The following is a 16,117-nucleotide window of genomic DNA, read 5'->3' on the forward strand; positions in this document are numbered from 1 at the left end:
GGAAGTGTTAGTTTGCAAACAGGGGAAGCATTCATCATGCTGAAAGAAGCTCCTTGATATATGCATGATTTCCCAGTGGGTGACCGTCAAGGTAGAAGCTTGTACTCTTGTCTGAGTGCGCATATAATCACAAGTAAGTGCTGCTTGCGGGTTGAACAAGGGCGTTCCTTGAAAAATGCCTCCACACTTACCCTCTCACTTGGCAATCAAGCATAATGAAACTTTGCATTTTTCTAACAATTCAGGAAAGACAAAATCAAAGCAGATATAAGTTCACAAATTCTGTAGTAATCAAGGGTCAAATGCAGAAATCATTTTAATGATAAATCTAGAGTTATGTTTAAGAAGGAAGAGAAAAGGCTGCTTATTTTCTCTTAGCAAACAAGCTTTGGGCTGTGGTCTGGGCCCTGCCTTGCCTGTGAGCTGAGGGGAAATGTGTTCATTGCTCCCAGCTACTCTTGGAAAATCACAGCCTAAATATCCTACAGACATCCTTTATGGCTGCCAGTTATTCTCCATAAAAATGCCCAAGTAAAAGCATACTTTACTATTTAGACATCAAACTCTTGATGCTTTTTTTTTCCCCTTGTCACCAAGAATTACATTGAAATAAAAACAGATATAGAAAGTTATTTCTTTTATTTTTGATTATATATAAACTGTATGTTTTATTGCTATTTAAATGATATCTAGGGGAAATCCTCTTGTGGCATGTTTATTATTCCTCTTCTGGTACTTGATACTCATATGGCTATGTTTCGTCCTAAATAATCGATGGAAACTTATTAGGTGTTCAGCCATTTATACATTGATTCTTTGGGTCATTTCTTCGACCCCACAGATATATATTACATCACCAACTTGAGAATGTTAGAAAAGGCACATAAATGGATGTTCAAAATATGTCGAGAATCATAGTCACTATTAAATCTATCGCGTCTTTCAAACAGATGATAGGCAATGAAATGATGACTTCTTATTTTTCAGACAGAGGAAATGTTATGAATGCTAGTGCTCTCCAAGGGTGCTCTTGTAAATGGTAATAACAAAAGTGTAACATTTAGACGCTGCAGCCTAACTGTTAAAACAGCCCAACTGGGGCTTCCCTGGTGGCACAGTGGTTGAGAGTCTGCCTGCCGATGCAGGGGACACGGGTTCGTGCCCCAGTCCGGGAGGATTCCACGTGCCGTGGAACGTCTGGGCCTGTGAGCCATGGCCGCTGAGCCTGCGCGTCCGGAGCCTGTGCTCTGCAATGGGAGAGGCCACAAGAGGGAGAGGCCCGCGTACCGCAAAAAAAAAAAAAATCAGGTTGGACCCCTGCCTAACACCGTATTCCTTGGATTAGGCAACGGTTTTTTTAGAGAAGTTTTCTTAAAAGCCTTGGGTTAGATCATGGATTCTCAAAAGCACAAGCAGCAAAGAAAAATAAATTGGATCTCATCAAAATTAAAAACTTTTGTAATTCAAAGGACACTCTCAAGAAAGTGAAAAGACAACCCACAAAAATGAGAAAAAAATATTTGCCAGTCCTGTATCTGATAAACAGAATACATAAAGAATTCTTATAACTAAACAGTAAAAAGACATAACCCAATTTAAAAATGGCCAAAGGATCTGACTAGACATTTCTTCAAAGAAGATATACAAATACGAACATGAAAAGATGTTCAAAATCATTTGTCAACAGGGAAATGCAAATCAAAACCACAAGATACCATTTCACAACCAATAGGATGGCTATGTTCAAAAAGACAGACAGTAACAAGTGTCATAGAGGATATGGAGAAATTGGAACTCTTGTCCATTGCTGGTGAGAATGTAAAATTGTGCAGCTGCTGTGGAAAGACAGTTTGGCAGTTCCTTAAAATGTTAAACATAGTTACCAGGTGACCCAGAAATTCCACTCCTAGGTATATACCCAAGAGAATTGAAAATATATATCCATACACAAAAGTTGTACACAAATTTTCAGAGCAGTATTATTAATAATAACCAAAAATTGGGAACAACCCCAGTGTCTATCAACTAAGGACTAGATAAACAAAAGTGGTGTACAATGGAATATTAGCCATAAAAAGTAATGAAGTACTCATACATGGGACCACGTGGATGAACCTTGAAAACATTATGCTAAATGAAAGAAGATAAACACAAAAGACCACATAATGTATGATTTCTTTTATATGAAATGTCCAGAATAGGCAAATTCATAGAAACAGAAAATAGTTTAGGTTTTCCAGGGGCTGGGAGGGAGCTTAGAGTGGGAAGTGACCACTAATGTGTACAGGGTTTCTTTTGGGGTGATAGATCCTGCAATTACATACTGGGAAAGGTTTTACAACTCTGTAAAAAAACCCCACTGAATTGTACACTTTAAAAGGGTGAATTTTATGGCATCTGAAATGAATCTCAAATATAAGGGAAAAAATCCATTAGAGATGTATTTCTTTTGCTAATGCCTTTTCTGCACATGTACCTGGGAGAGTTAGAACACTGAGTCATAATTGGACATTTATTCTCTAGTGTGAATGAGTTTATTCAAGAACAGGGTTTGATGGGAAATAGAGGGGGAGAACTGGAAAGGCCCAGGATTAAGGACCTCTGAGATGGAGTGAGGGCACATCAAGAGAAGGCTGGACAAGCCTAGTCACAATTTTAAAAAGAGCTGATGAGCTTAAAGCAGCAAACATGTAGATTCTGACATTATTTCCTTGTCATGTGAAAGGGTGGCAGAGACTATTGAAATGTCATTATAGGGAGAGTTGGTATAATTTACTAGAGAATATTCCTCCAGGGCCTCCCTGGTGGCGCAGTGGTTGAGTCCGCCTGCCGATGCAGGGGACACGGGTTCGCACCCCAGTCCAGGAAGGTCCCACATGCCGAGGAGCGGCTGGGCCCGTGAGCCATGGCCGCTGAGCCTGCGTGTCCGGAGCCTGTGCTCCACAACGCGAGAGGCCACAGCAGTGAGAGGCCCGCGTACCACAAAAAAAAAAAAAAAAGAATATTCTTCCAGTAAATACCTGCTAGGAGTGCTTGTTAAAGTGCTCAGGGTCCCAAATCACCCCTGATTTCTTCCCAGGTATTGGTTGCAAGTGCCAGGGATAGTTTGGTGGGGTGGGGTGGGGTGGGGTGCAGGGGAGGGGGAATCATTCACTTCTTTCTGACTCTGAAAATCAGGTCCCTCCAACCCTGAATTGTTGGAAAGACAAGACTGAAAAAGTCTGTCTAGCATGATTTTCTAATTATGTCATTCATTTAGCTAGCATAAAGGAAGTTCACTCTGGTTTCATCAACTCCAAAATAAATAGCAGGTTGATATTTATATTCAGTCTAGCCAATTTCATTCACTAAAATGTTTTTAACATTCATCCATGTTGTTGCATGTAATAGTAGTTCACTTGATCTCTTTGCTGGATAGTCTTTTATTGCATGAATATACCACAGTTTGTTTATTCTTATGTTGATGGGCAGCTGGATTGCTTCCAGTTTGGGACTGTTAATCTCCTGGATTAGCTTTATAGTTGTACCTCTTCGTATTTTTTTATCAGTTACTCTTAAGATTAATTATTCATCCTTGATTTATTATATACTACTTTGTACACTTCCCAAACTATGTAAAAACCTTATTTTTTCCCATTTTACTTCTTCTTCCACCCCGTTTGCCATGGTTGTCATGTATTTTACTTTTACATATTATTTTTTCCACAAGACATTATTATTGCTGTTGTTTTAAACAGTCGATATTCACTTCAGTTATCTACATATTTACCCTTTCTGATGCTCTTCATTGCTTCCTGCAATTCCATGGACAATTCACTTTGTTTCCTGATTCTTGTTTGTAGACGAGAGCCTCAGGGAATCTTGGAAATGCTCCTATCACTGTTCCACTGTTTACTGCCAGTGCCTTTCAGAAACACGGCTCATTGTGGGTAGCAGAAAGCTCTTCACACACATTTTAATTCTTTGTTCCTTCCTTTTCCTTGTGAACCTTTTGTTAACATGCTTGTTCCTCACAAAACCAGAAATCATCTCATGTGTTGGGATGCATGGCCTTGGCAATATATTTTAAAGGCAACACTACCCAATACCTGAGACAGTTGAGAATGTTTCTTTCCTGAATTGTTGGAAATTTGATGGCGCTCTCAAGATTTCGTGCCATAGACTTTTTTTTTTTTTTTTTTTTTGCGGTACGCGGGCCTCTCACTGTTGTGGCCTCTCCCGTTGCGGAGCACAGGCTCCGGACGTGCAGGCTCAGCGGCCATGGCTCACGGGCCCAGCCGCTCCGCGGCATGTGGGATCTTCCCGGACCAGGGCACGAACCCGTGTCCCCTGCATCGGCAGGCGGACTCTCAACCACTGCGCCACCAAGGAAGCCCCAAATGTGTTTTTATTCAAAGTGATTTAAGGGGTTCTACTCAAAATTACAGTAGAAGTGAACTTTATCCTCAGCCCTTAGCTCCCTTTTTCCTAAACATGACTTTTCTTCACATCCACACTCAAACCACTTTCCCTTCCTCTTCTTTCCTAGCATGAAACTGCACCTGATTTCCTCTTACTTTCTGTTGATGCCTGTGTTCTCAAGCTAGAGGTTTATCAGACATTTTCATCCTGATGTGTAAATTTCTAATAATGCACTAAGTATTCTCCTAAGGTTCCCCCACCTTTTTTTTCTCTTTACACTTTAAAGGGAAGAATATTTTTGAGCCAAAAGGAAGGAACTTAATGATGGAATTTCAGGAGTCAGCTAACAGGGAAGATAGACTTGCAGTCATTGTCTTTCTAAGCACAGTTCTATTGATTCGGATGCTGACTTTGTGTGGACCTGTTTCTGGGAAATGCAGCTTGGACCATAAGACTTGCCTCTACTCCCAATTCAACTTGTTTGTGCCCCTGAACCTAGGAACTATAGGGCCATCCCAGCAGGCAAGAGGAGGCAGGAAACTGTGAATGAGAGAGCTGGGGTAGGAGTTTGCCCTCTGGACTGGAGGAGGAGTACATAGCAGAGTCTTAGGGTGGTGTGTGAAGACCGTGGATCCTGGGGAAAGTTTGCCTTGCAGAGAACTCAAGACTTCCAAAGGGAAGGTCAACATTGCTCCACATTACGGTCCCCATCCTCTCTGCTCCTCCTGGTGCTGAGAAAGGGATGGATTATCGGGCCACATCCTTCCTACCATGGTGAGGGTGAGGGTGAGAGACCTCTTCCTATGCTTTATAAGAAGTCAGATAGTCTGAATGCAGGTCTGCTGCTGACTATAGGGCAGAGAAGCTGCACTGTCCACAGTGTCAGGACCTGTGTATCATATAACATCCTTAACCATGGGGTCCCAATAAGCAGCCCCAATAAATAAATAAGTAAATAATGATGCCACCACTAAGGGAATCTAAAAGCAAGAGTAGGGGTAGAGAAAGAAGAAAAAACAACAAATAAAATTTCCTGCATCAAAATAGAGCTATTGGGGCTTCCCTGGTGGTGCAGTGGTTGAGAGTCCGCCTGCTGATGCAGGGGGCGCGGGTTCGTGTCCCGGTCCGGGAGGATCCCACATGCCGCAGAGTGGCTGGGCTCGTGAGCCATGGCCGCTGAGCCTGCGCGTCTGGAGCCTGTGCTCCGCAACAGGAGAGGCCACAACAGTGAGAGGCCCGCGTACCAAAAAAAAAAAAAAAAAAAAATAGAGCTATTGAAGAAGACAGAAAACAACTAGGATGAAACTTGGCACTCAAAGAGATTTTAATAAAGTCACACAGACAGACACAAGCACCAACTCTGGTAATTAAAATAAATATGATTTTTCAAAATTTCACTGGGTGATCTAAAGGAGAGAATCATTTCTGGTTAACCTTAAATAGTGGCATGGAATATCATGTAGATGAAATGTCTCAACCCACAGAGCAAAAAGATTAAGACGTAGAAATTAGGAGGGAAAAATAAAACAGATTTGGAAGTTAGATCTAGAAAACCTAATATGAATAAATAGAGATCCAGAAAGAGAATTAGAAGCAAAGACAATACTTACGTATTAAAAAAATTTCTCTGAGCTAAAGGAAAACCTGAGTTGCAGATTGAAAGGACTCACTGATTCTGATGGAAAAGACACACATCTGGGGAAATTCTGGGAAAATCTGTGAATTACAAAACCATAGAGAAAAATCTTCCAAACTTTCTAGACAGAAGTTACTACAATGGAAAATAATGATATTGACATCAGCATCCAACTTCTCATTTGCAGCAATAGAATAAAAATGAGAGAATGATATACTTATACTGCTAAGAAGAATGGTTGCAACTCATACATCTAATATATAATTTATCTGACAAGGTTAAAAAAAGATATTTTGGATAACAAGGAAAGATTGAGATTAAATACTAATCAAGCTTCCCATCTTAAGAAAATACTAGAGAATTACTCCAATCAAAAAATGAATCAAAACCATGACCTCAGGATGGAAAATTGACAGGAAACTGTGAGCACCAAAACTTTCAATGTATATTTATACCCACATGTACATGCATAACATAGTTACAGCTACATGATTAATGATAGGCTATCCAGGTCCATATAAATCCACCCATACACATTGACACTCACAAATCCACATATATGTATAAATATTAAGTACAGAGTCTTGAAATACAGGAAAATATAATGCAATATCATATGCTACTGATGTTTCTTTCCTTAGTAACAACACTATCTAAAGACATGAAGTTAGGTTATCTTTAAAAAATAAATTCCACAAAATTGGCCTAATTCATTATGATAAATGTCTGCCTGCGATTCCGTCTGTTACCCTTGCCTAATAGTGCTCAGGTCAGACTTTGACCAGGAACAGGAAAGCTAGTGTTTGTCCAACAGCTAAAACTTTTATTTTACCTGTAATTTTTTTTTCACATGTTAGCCTTGCAAAAGTCCTGTGTTACTATTGCAGTGTCTCGCATTTTATTTCTTCTTGACATTCTCTCAAGTATACATAAGCAAGGGTGCCTTTCTTTAAGAAATAGATAATAACTGAATGCAAAATTTAAAAAGTAAAGTCATCTTTAAAGTACCCTTTTAATTGATAATCCTTTAGTTGGGTTGTGCCTAGCTCATTTTACTTCAGTGTACTTAAGGAGCTACCTGAAATTCCACATGCATAAAGATCTTTGATGTCTCGTATAATCAACTTGGCCAAGGTAGCTATATGTGTCAGACAGATGTCTATTATGATTATAACAATGCAAATGCATGCCCCCAATTTTAGTTGTTTTTAGAGGTCTTTTCCATAGCAAACATTTACTTTTGCAACTTTAAAATCATGAACAGAATTTTGTAAGCCCAAGTAACTCCCAATACATTTGCTGAAAATCTCAAAGTTAGGCCAGTTTTCTTAAAGGTACAGCTCTTTTCCAAGCCAGAAGAAATAAGGATACAGGATATTTGGTTTTCAGGAATTATAGACTGAAATAGTGAGGTGAAGTTTAATAGGAAGAACGGTGAGACCTGTAATAAGATTCAGGAAATCCACCCCATGAGTTTGTATGGGAGGCAACACTTGACCTCTCCTCTCTTAGGGTCTATGGCTGGACCTGAGAATTAAATTGACATAAGACAGATTAACAGGGGAAAAGCATACAGATTTTTAAATGTACATGGGAGTCCCTACAGGAAAATGAAGACCCAAAAAGCAGATAGGCCCAGGTGTTTATATATGTGGTTGAACAGAGAGTGGTGATTGTGAAAAAGTAACTAAAATGTATGAGGAGATGAAAGGAACATAGGGGTTATTTTAACAAGGTTTGTATGTACAGATTCCTCTGGGCTGGTCTCCTCATCTCTGGTCATAAAAATGTATTTTTCCTCCTGGTACAAAAAGGGCAGCTTTCCCATAAGAGTTTTATCTCCTGCTTTCAGGAACAGAAAGAGGATGTCAGTGTCCTTGTACCTGCTGTTTTTCAAGAAAATAATCCTTATGCCAAAACGGCATATTTGGGGGTGGCATATTCTGCTATCCTTCAAATAGAAGCTTCAGGGTATGTTGTTTAACTTTAGCGACAATGAGGATGTGTTTAGTTACCATGACGTTCAGTAAAACTCAGTGGCATAAGGTGGCAGCCAACTATGGACGTACATTTTTAGCTGGAACCAATGCAAGTAATCTTATATCACAAGGTCTCCTCTGAATTTCTCAGGTCACACCTCGAGAGTGACACATTTTTTTTATTGGTTTCTGCTGTATAACAAAGTGAATCAGTTATACATATACATCTGTTCCCATATCCCTTCCCTCTTGCGTCTCCCGAGAGTGACACATTTTTAAAAATTTCAATACCCAAACTGTCCACAGAAGGATGGTAATGGGACTAAATTTATTCTTTGATTATAAAATATATATTGCATGCATCCTATGTAACAGATATTAAGCTAAGTGCAGGGGGAAGCAAGAATAAAACACACTGCCCACCAAGGGCTTTCCACATGTTGCATGAGAGAGGGATGATCCAAGGAGAGTGACCTTCTGTAACTGATGCACCAGGCAAGGCTAGCTGGAAGTGTGGTTACACACCCCTGGCTTCAGAGTTCAAATGCCACTATTCAAAAGTCTATACATCGCTTAGCACAATGCCCAGCCAATGGGAATCATTTGGTAAATTCTTGGTAGCTGTTTATGATTGTTCGAAAAAGAAGAGGCAATGAGCCTTTCTACACAAGGTGAAGTGAGAGGGAGTTTGACAGCAGATGCCAGAGTGGCCTCATACTGATGTGGTTTCCTCTGTGGGGGACATGGACGCTTCCCAGACTGACACATTTAAACTTGAAGTCTACAGCTAAGGGCCTTTGGTCAGATTTCGTGCCCACTGAGCAAGCGCACTGTGGGATGTAATCAAAACTGAAATGAACGAATTGATGTTCTCTCCTGTGTCCGTCGCTGCTCTTCTTCGGTCTTAATAACCAACTTCTGTCAGTTGGGGATGAGGGCGGGGATCAGGAGGGGGTTGATGGGGGCAAAAGCCTTGATTTATGGACCCGGGACAGAGACCACCTTTGTGAAGAGGGGGAAAGGAAGTGTGGTGCGCAGTTCCCAGGGCAGTACTTGCAGTTACGGAGACACCCTCTCTGTGGGGCTCAGAACAGTCAGCCAGAATAAAGTGTTAATTGTGAGGGAACTGCAGAAGGGATTCCCAGAACGCTGCTGTCCCCCAACCCAGGAGACCTAGATTACTGGCCACAAATGCTGTTAAAAAATATTTTGAAAAATGTATTGGCGGAGGATTTCATTCGTCAGTGCCCCGTGACTGCATCCAAAGGAGCTTCACTTGACTCACACGGGGAGTGAGCACCCGCAGGGCATCAACCCAGGCGGCAGGTACCGACTCTGGCTCTTTTCCTAAAAACGAAGGGCTCTGAGGGGAGTTCAGTTCATCACTGCTGCGCAGGCGCAGGCTATTCCTGCGTCCCCGCCAGTCGCTCCTGAGCCCTAACGGTGTATCCCACTTCTTTGCCCGCAGGGCCTCCCGACGCGGACCGCGACACGCTGCGGGCTGGCGCGCGCGGCTTCACCGGCTGCCTCTCGGCGGTGCGCTTCGGTCCCGCCGCCCCGCTGAAGGCGGCGCTGCGCCCGGGCGGGCCCGCCCGGGTCACTGTCCGCGGACACGTGGCCGCCGCGTCCCGCTGCGCGGAGCGGGCTGGGCCCGGAGCTCCCGCGCGGGAGGCGACCCGACCGCTCGCAGGCGGCGCAGGTGCGTGGCCCTCTGCCCGCGGTCACTTTGCGCCCGCGGTCTTCCACCCAGTCTTCATCCCAGAGGTTTCCAAAAGTCCTCTTTTCGTACACCTTCCCATTCCCTGGTCCTTCCAGTCTCGGTTCTTCGTTTCAAGTTCATTTCTGTCACTGCGTTGTCTGCTCTTCTTTCAAATGTTATGGATTTCTCAAAAGTTCTCCCTTCCACTCTCCTCTGTCATTCTTTTCCTACCGTAGGTCGTTCTGGATCAACAGATGAGGGAGAGCCCTTAGTAAATGCGAACAGAAGTGACTCCGCGGTCATCGGAGGTAACGAGGCCGCGAATGACCTCGTCCTTGGCGTTGTTGTCGCTGTTAGCAAAGTCCAAAAACTATCCGTGAGAATCCGTGCTGATTGTGACGTCAACGGCAGTGGCAGGCCACATACAGTTGCTCATGTTCTTGACGTGATTGTACCGAATTCAGCTCCTTTGGAGATACTTAGGAGAAGGAATCGATGGCTCCACTGAAACACTTTTTAAAGGATGGTTGCCAAACTACAGAATCAATCATAAGAGGATTTTCATTTGAATATAGCCATTAGTATCTCTCAGGATATATACATATTTAAGATGCGTTTACTTTTACTTCTTTGATTTAAAATAGCCATGGACCTCTCAGTCCCTTAGCCCAAAACATTTAAAAATAAGATTAAAAATAAAACATATACTGGGAGAAGCACCTAAACTATGCAAATTGTCATTTTCCTGAACATAAAGATATAAAACTGTGTCTGGCATCAAGCTTATCTTAGGATGGAGAGATAGATAGATTAGATAGATAGATAGATAGAGATATCCATCAACTAAATCCATTCATCTATATGTATATATGTATATATATATATATATATATATTTCAAGAAGTAAAAGTAATCGCATCTTAAATATCTTCTAATATACCCTTTGAAGCAAAATTTATCCAAGTCTGACTTAAAAAATTAATATTCAATTCTCCCTCCTTATCATTCAAAGAACGTTTTAATTTGTTTAATTGGATTATTGGAATGTGAGTAATTTGCAAACTCTGCTTGGTGAGTAGAAGTAAACTGCTCTCCATTCCTTGCTACCTCAAAGCGAGGTAATTACTGCTAGAGCTGGGTGATAGGACTGGGGGTCCACTGTTCAGGCCGGATCAGATTGGATCTGTTCATTTCGTCTGTATCCATTCAGACACCAGTTTTCTCCAGACAACTAGGAAAGTATTCAGACATTTTAAAGTGCTGACCATATCTATGTAAGAATTTTAACATTTCCATTTCTGTCTCAACTACTTTTATTTTTGTAATGAGTGAGGAATATGACCTCCATTTTATAACTCCAAGAACAAATAAAAACCATAACTGTTATTTAGAGTGCATATCTAAAAGGAATAACTTTTGTGTTAAAATTTAAATTAAACCTTAATCCTAAATCATTCTAATTTATTTTTAATGAGAAGACTTCACTCTAATGCCAAAGCTAAGTGAAAATAAATCAACTTAAATGTGATTAACATTTACAAAGTAGGGATCCAAGTTCAAAATTTCACAAATTATCATAGTTTGTTCCCTTGTACTAGCAAGACCAGAGATAATAGTCAAATTGATGATAGAACAAAGATGTGGTCCTTAGCGTTTTATTGCCCTTGCTGAATATCATTCCCCTGAGAAATCCTACTTGGTTCCTGATACGTGGGATGGAGAATGAGAGCACAGAAGGTCTTAGGGACAGAATGGCTCAGTTTACCAGGCCCTACAATTCACTTGAACCTGCATTCCATCTGTGTGGTGGCCGGTTGCTGGGTGGTTTGTCAGTCACTGAGTATATAGACTTCCAGTGTATTGTTCCAAAAAGAATTATCAGACTTTTTTCTAATTGATCACAGACTGCACCCACGTGTGAAATATTTGATCTGTTTAAAGGATTATCGCAATAGTTGGATTTCTCCATGTTCTGCATTTTGCATCATTATTTTCTCCTCTTGTAAACAAAGGGAGTGTTATAGGAAAGGAGAATCAACCTAAACAATATTCAAACTGGGTAAGCCAGAGATCACAGAGGGTTTCTTGCCAAGGGATCCATACTGTAGATGGGCAGGTGGATGCATAGAGAAGGAGACAGATGTGTAGATAGACAGAGACACAGGCAGACATGAGCGTTTGTCAAAAACACCCTTACACTGGAGTTGCTGATAGGAAGGTTATGGAAGGCATCAGATGCATTACTCAAATTATCTCAATCTCTTCAGATAGGGGTAGAGATGGAAGTTTTCCTAGAATCCCACTAAACCTCATGAAACAAAAACAAGCTAGAGTTAGATGTGATCAATCACATACAGAAAACCCTGGATGTATAGGTGGGTCCGTGTAATGGTGAGAGTCATCATATAATGAAGTGGCTTGATCAACGGTATTGAGAGTTACTGGTCCCTGACACTAAAATTGGATATGATATAGCTCTTAAAGCAAGGTCCTATAGCTAAACATAAAAATAACTAAAGTAACTGTGTTGTTTGTTCCCAAGTGAGATGCAAAATATATTGAAAGTAATGAATATTCTACTTATGAATACTTAAGAATATTCACAAAATAATAAATATGCTACCTCCTCTCAGGTAAGAAGGGATCTGGGTTCCTGATAGCATGTGCCCAGGAATCTCTGTGACCAGTTATACCCAACCAAGCTTTGAGTTGGTTGGGCTCCATTACAGTTGTTTATGTCTGTCCCAGGGTATAAAGAAGAATCCTCATTTTGCAATACAAATTTTGATTTATACAACTAAGCAGTAACATATGTTTGCTTTCATTTGTTAAATGGAGATATTAATTAATGCCTGTGTCAGTCATCTTAAAACTATATTCACTAGTGAATGCTTCTTTTTATCTATTTGTTTCAGAATGGATTCCTTCTTCACTAATGTGATATAGCTTGAGTAAACATTCATATGGCTTAGCTTGACAGTCTTAACCCTGATGGTGCATTAAAATAATCTGAGGAGCTTTTAAAATAATGCTGATACCTAGGCCTCCCACCAAAAGATTCTGAGTTATTGTCTGCTATGCAGCCAAGGTTGAGAACCTCTGGCAAACCTAATGTCTTCAATACATTTCCAACAAGAGAAATGTTTTCCTTTTACTTTCCAAATAACTGAATGTTATTAATATGTCTACAATTTTTTTATAAAATGGTATATTAGTTATCTGTTGCTGCATGACAGATTACCACCTATTTAGCAACTTAACACAATCCACATGTATTATCCTTCAGTTTCTGTGAGTCAGGAGTTTGGGCATATCTCAGCTAGGTCCTCTGCTTAGGGTCTCACAATGCTGAAATCAAGGTGCCTCATCTGGGGTCTTGGGCTGGGGTTTCATCTAAAGGTTCCACTGGGGAAGGAGCTACTTCCTCAGTTGCATGGTTGTTGGCTATATTCAGTGTCTTGCAGAGGTAAGACTGAGAGCTTCTGAATTTTTGCTGGCTCCTGAACAGAGTCTTTCCTTAGCACTTGGAAGCCATCTGCAGTTCCTTGTCATGTGAGGTTTCCCAGCCTGGCTTTTGCCACCTCATAGCCAGCAGGAAGAAAGAGACTCTAGCAAGACAGATGCTACAAGCTTATATAACATAATCATGTAATCATTTACAAATAATCAGGTACAGCCCATCACCTTTGTCATATTGTTTCGGTTAGAAGCAGGTCACGGGGGATCACACAAGGGTGTGGACCCCCCAGAGGCAGCAATCACTTGAGACTCTGTTGGTCTCATAGAGATAGATGGGATACACACCACATTACTGTAGTTCAACTGTAGATCAGCATTTAAAATTTAATTGAATTTTCATTAAAATACACATAAGCATTTAATCACTCTGTGGTGGGGCTACACACTCTATACTTTTAAAATAATAAAAACCTGCTTGCTCAATTAACGTGAAGTGTAGGCATAACCTAAGAGACCTCATTGCGTTTCTGCATTTTAGTGTGAAAGCATTCACTGAAATCCAATCATGATATGTCTTTAGGAAATTAAGGCATAAAACCTCTGTGTCTAAAGTTTGCATGGACTTAGAAGTACACTTAATGTTATAATACCACTTGGTTTCAAATTTTCTGATGATAAATGATGCTAGGGTAGCTTCTAGTTAGGCCGACATTTACAGTTTATAATTTGACTTTGTGTTTTCCTTTCTCTCAAGGTGTGATAGCAGTTGTGATATTTATCTTGCTCTGCATCACTGCCATTGCTGTACGCATTTATCAACAGAGATGGCTATATGAAAAAAATGAGTCGAATATTCCAAAAACTGGAGACAATGCTGAGACTGCTCTGAAAAATGAACTCAACGTGCAAAGTACAGTCTGTGAAAGCCAGAAAGAGTATTTCTTCTGATCAGCAGTGGTCATTTACTTATTACTATGATGATGTGACCGTCTTGCTAAGCCAGAGGCTCACAGTGGATGAAGCGCCCGCTCTTGGCCTCCTGGGACAGACAGTGAGTGTGCAGCGCCATCATCTTGCTCACGCATGGTCCCTGGAGGCTCTGCTCAGTGCTACTTCTTGATCTACTTATGTAACAGTGACTTAGGTGTACTCATTCATTACTGTTTGGCAGTTTCTGACTGTTCTGACTTGATCTCTAAAATTGAAATGTATTTTGCGTAATTACTTTGGGTTTTAAGTGAGAATAAGAATTTGAGCTGTGACCCTACTCTTAAAAATTCAACATGGAAGTTTATGAAAGTCAAAGTTGGACTCTAATGTTCTGTGTTACATGGAAACCTATGTTATGCTTCCTTTATCAATCACCTGCTGACATTTATAAACCGGGAAGTGCTTCTCGGATGGCCTTCAGCTGCATTCCCATATTCCTATGAACCAGAGCCCAGTGGCCAAAAATGCATTAGAAACCTGAAAAACATTTTTTGGGCTGATTGTTTTTACTATGTGTCTCTTTTAAATCAGTTTTGATACATGTTAGTGATGAAATGAGTGTTGAATGTCAGCTATGAAGTTCTGCTAGTAAGTTCACATACAGAACAGAGAATTCATAGGTAGAAAAATGTGTAAAGGATTTCAATCTGTGATAATTTGCTTATCTTTCTTTGTAATTTGTCATTATACTCTTTATAAATTGTAATAACGATCACCTAATGAGCTCACAAAAAATGTATATTTTCTAACTAAACTTGTGCCCATATATAAACTCCATGTTTAACATTGGAAATGTATCCTCCATCCACATCTGAATGAAATATAATCCTAAATTTATTTCCTTTATATATGAGGTGATTAAGTCACTTCACTTTTCTTTGTAGTCCTGTGATTTTTTTTTCTGAAGGTTATGTCATCAACCCTTTGATTTCCTGTGACTGTCTGGCCATTTATTAGGGAAGAAGTCACATTTGAACCAAATATCTTCATTTTCCTTTCTAAATTTTGAGCTGATCTAGGCAAAATATTCCCTGAGTTATCCTCTCACCTTATTACTACTTGGTATATCAGCGGAAGGATGCTTATGTTAAGGGAAGATACAGGTTATATGATTTGAACTAAATTTGTCATTCCAGTCAAGATTCTAGGATCTTGAGATAAGTTTCCAATAGAGTGCCCAAAATCAACTAGTTCATTTTAAGTAGGGTATATTCGAATACTAGGAGAGCAAAAAATTCATATTAACTCTGGGGATTGATCCAATAACTACTTTTGTGGCAGTGGTCATTAGATAATTGCATGGAGTCACCATTTGTGCTGAAAAGCCAGTTATATTAAAAATGCACTGCCTTCTCTCTATCCCACCTGCCATGTGCCTGCCAGGTACTTACTTTGACCACAGTAAGACTCTCTGGATTTATATGCATTTTGCCTTGCTATTACATTTGAGTGTACACCTACTTTTCTGTGTTCTTTTTAAAGAATGGGAAAAGAGATCCTTTATATTGTCTTTTCTCAAAAAAAATTTTCTTATGGTTTTGTATTAATTTTCTACACAGTGTAACAAACTACCACAAATTTACTGACTTAACACCACACACATTGATTATCTCACAGTTTCTGTGGGTCAGGATCTGGGTATGCGTTCACTGAGACTTCTGCAAGGCTGCAATCAAGTGTCTGCCAGGGCTGTGTTTTCACTTGGAAACTCAGCTAGGGAGGGATTTGCCCCCTTGCTCCCATGATTACTGATAGCATTCCATTCCTTACTGCTGGAGGACTGATGGAAGCGTGCTTCTTTAAAGCTAGCAAAGGAGAGAGAGGGACTCTAGAGCAAGTCTGCTAGCAAGAGGGAGTCTTGTGTAATGTAATGTGATCATGGGAATGACATCACATACCATGTGCCATATTCTGTTGGTTAAAAGCAAGTCACAGGTCTCACCCATACTCAAG

General features: G+C 40.4%; 1 protein-coding gene across 2 annotated transcripts in view; it reads left to right on the plus strand.

Moving 5' to 3' along the window:
• LOC309800172 (contactin-associated protein-like 3) overlaps window positions 1–14,358 on the plus strand; it is a 178,907-nt gene extending 164,549 nt beyond the window's left edge. The window contains exons 22-23 of one of the 2 annotated variants that reach the window (XM_082614073.1): window positions 9,485–9,715; window positions 13,929–14,358. In XM_082614073.1, the coding sequence (XP_082470199.1) occupies window positions 9,485–9,715; window positions 13,929–14,122 (425 nt within the window). In that variant the 3' untranslated portion in view covers window positions 14,123–14,358. Of the gene's footprint in view, window positions 1–9,484; window positions 10,030–13,928 lie in introns of those variants that run through there. The other variant, XM_082614072.1, reaches the window with a different exon arrangement.
• Window positions 14,359–16,117: the final 1,759 nt, after the last annotated feature.

Source organism: Mesoplodon mirus (genome assembly GCF_964341445.2).
Source record: "Mesoplodon mirus genome assembly, chromosome: 1".
Classification (NCBI taxonomy): domain Eukaryota; kingdom Metazoa; phylum Chordata; class Mammalia; order Artiodactyla; family Ziphiidae; genus Mesoplodon; species Mesoplodon mirus.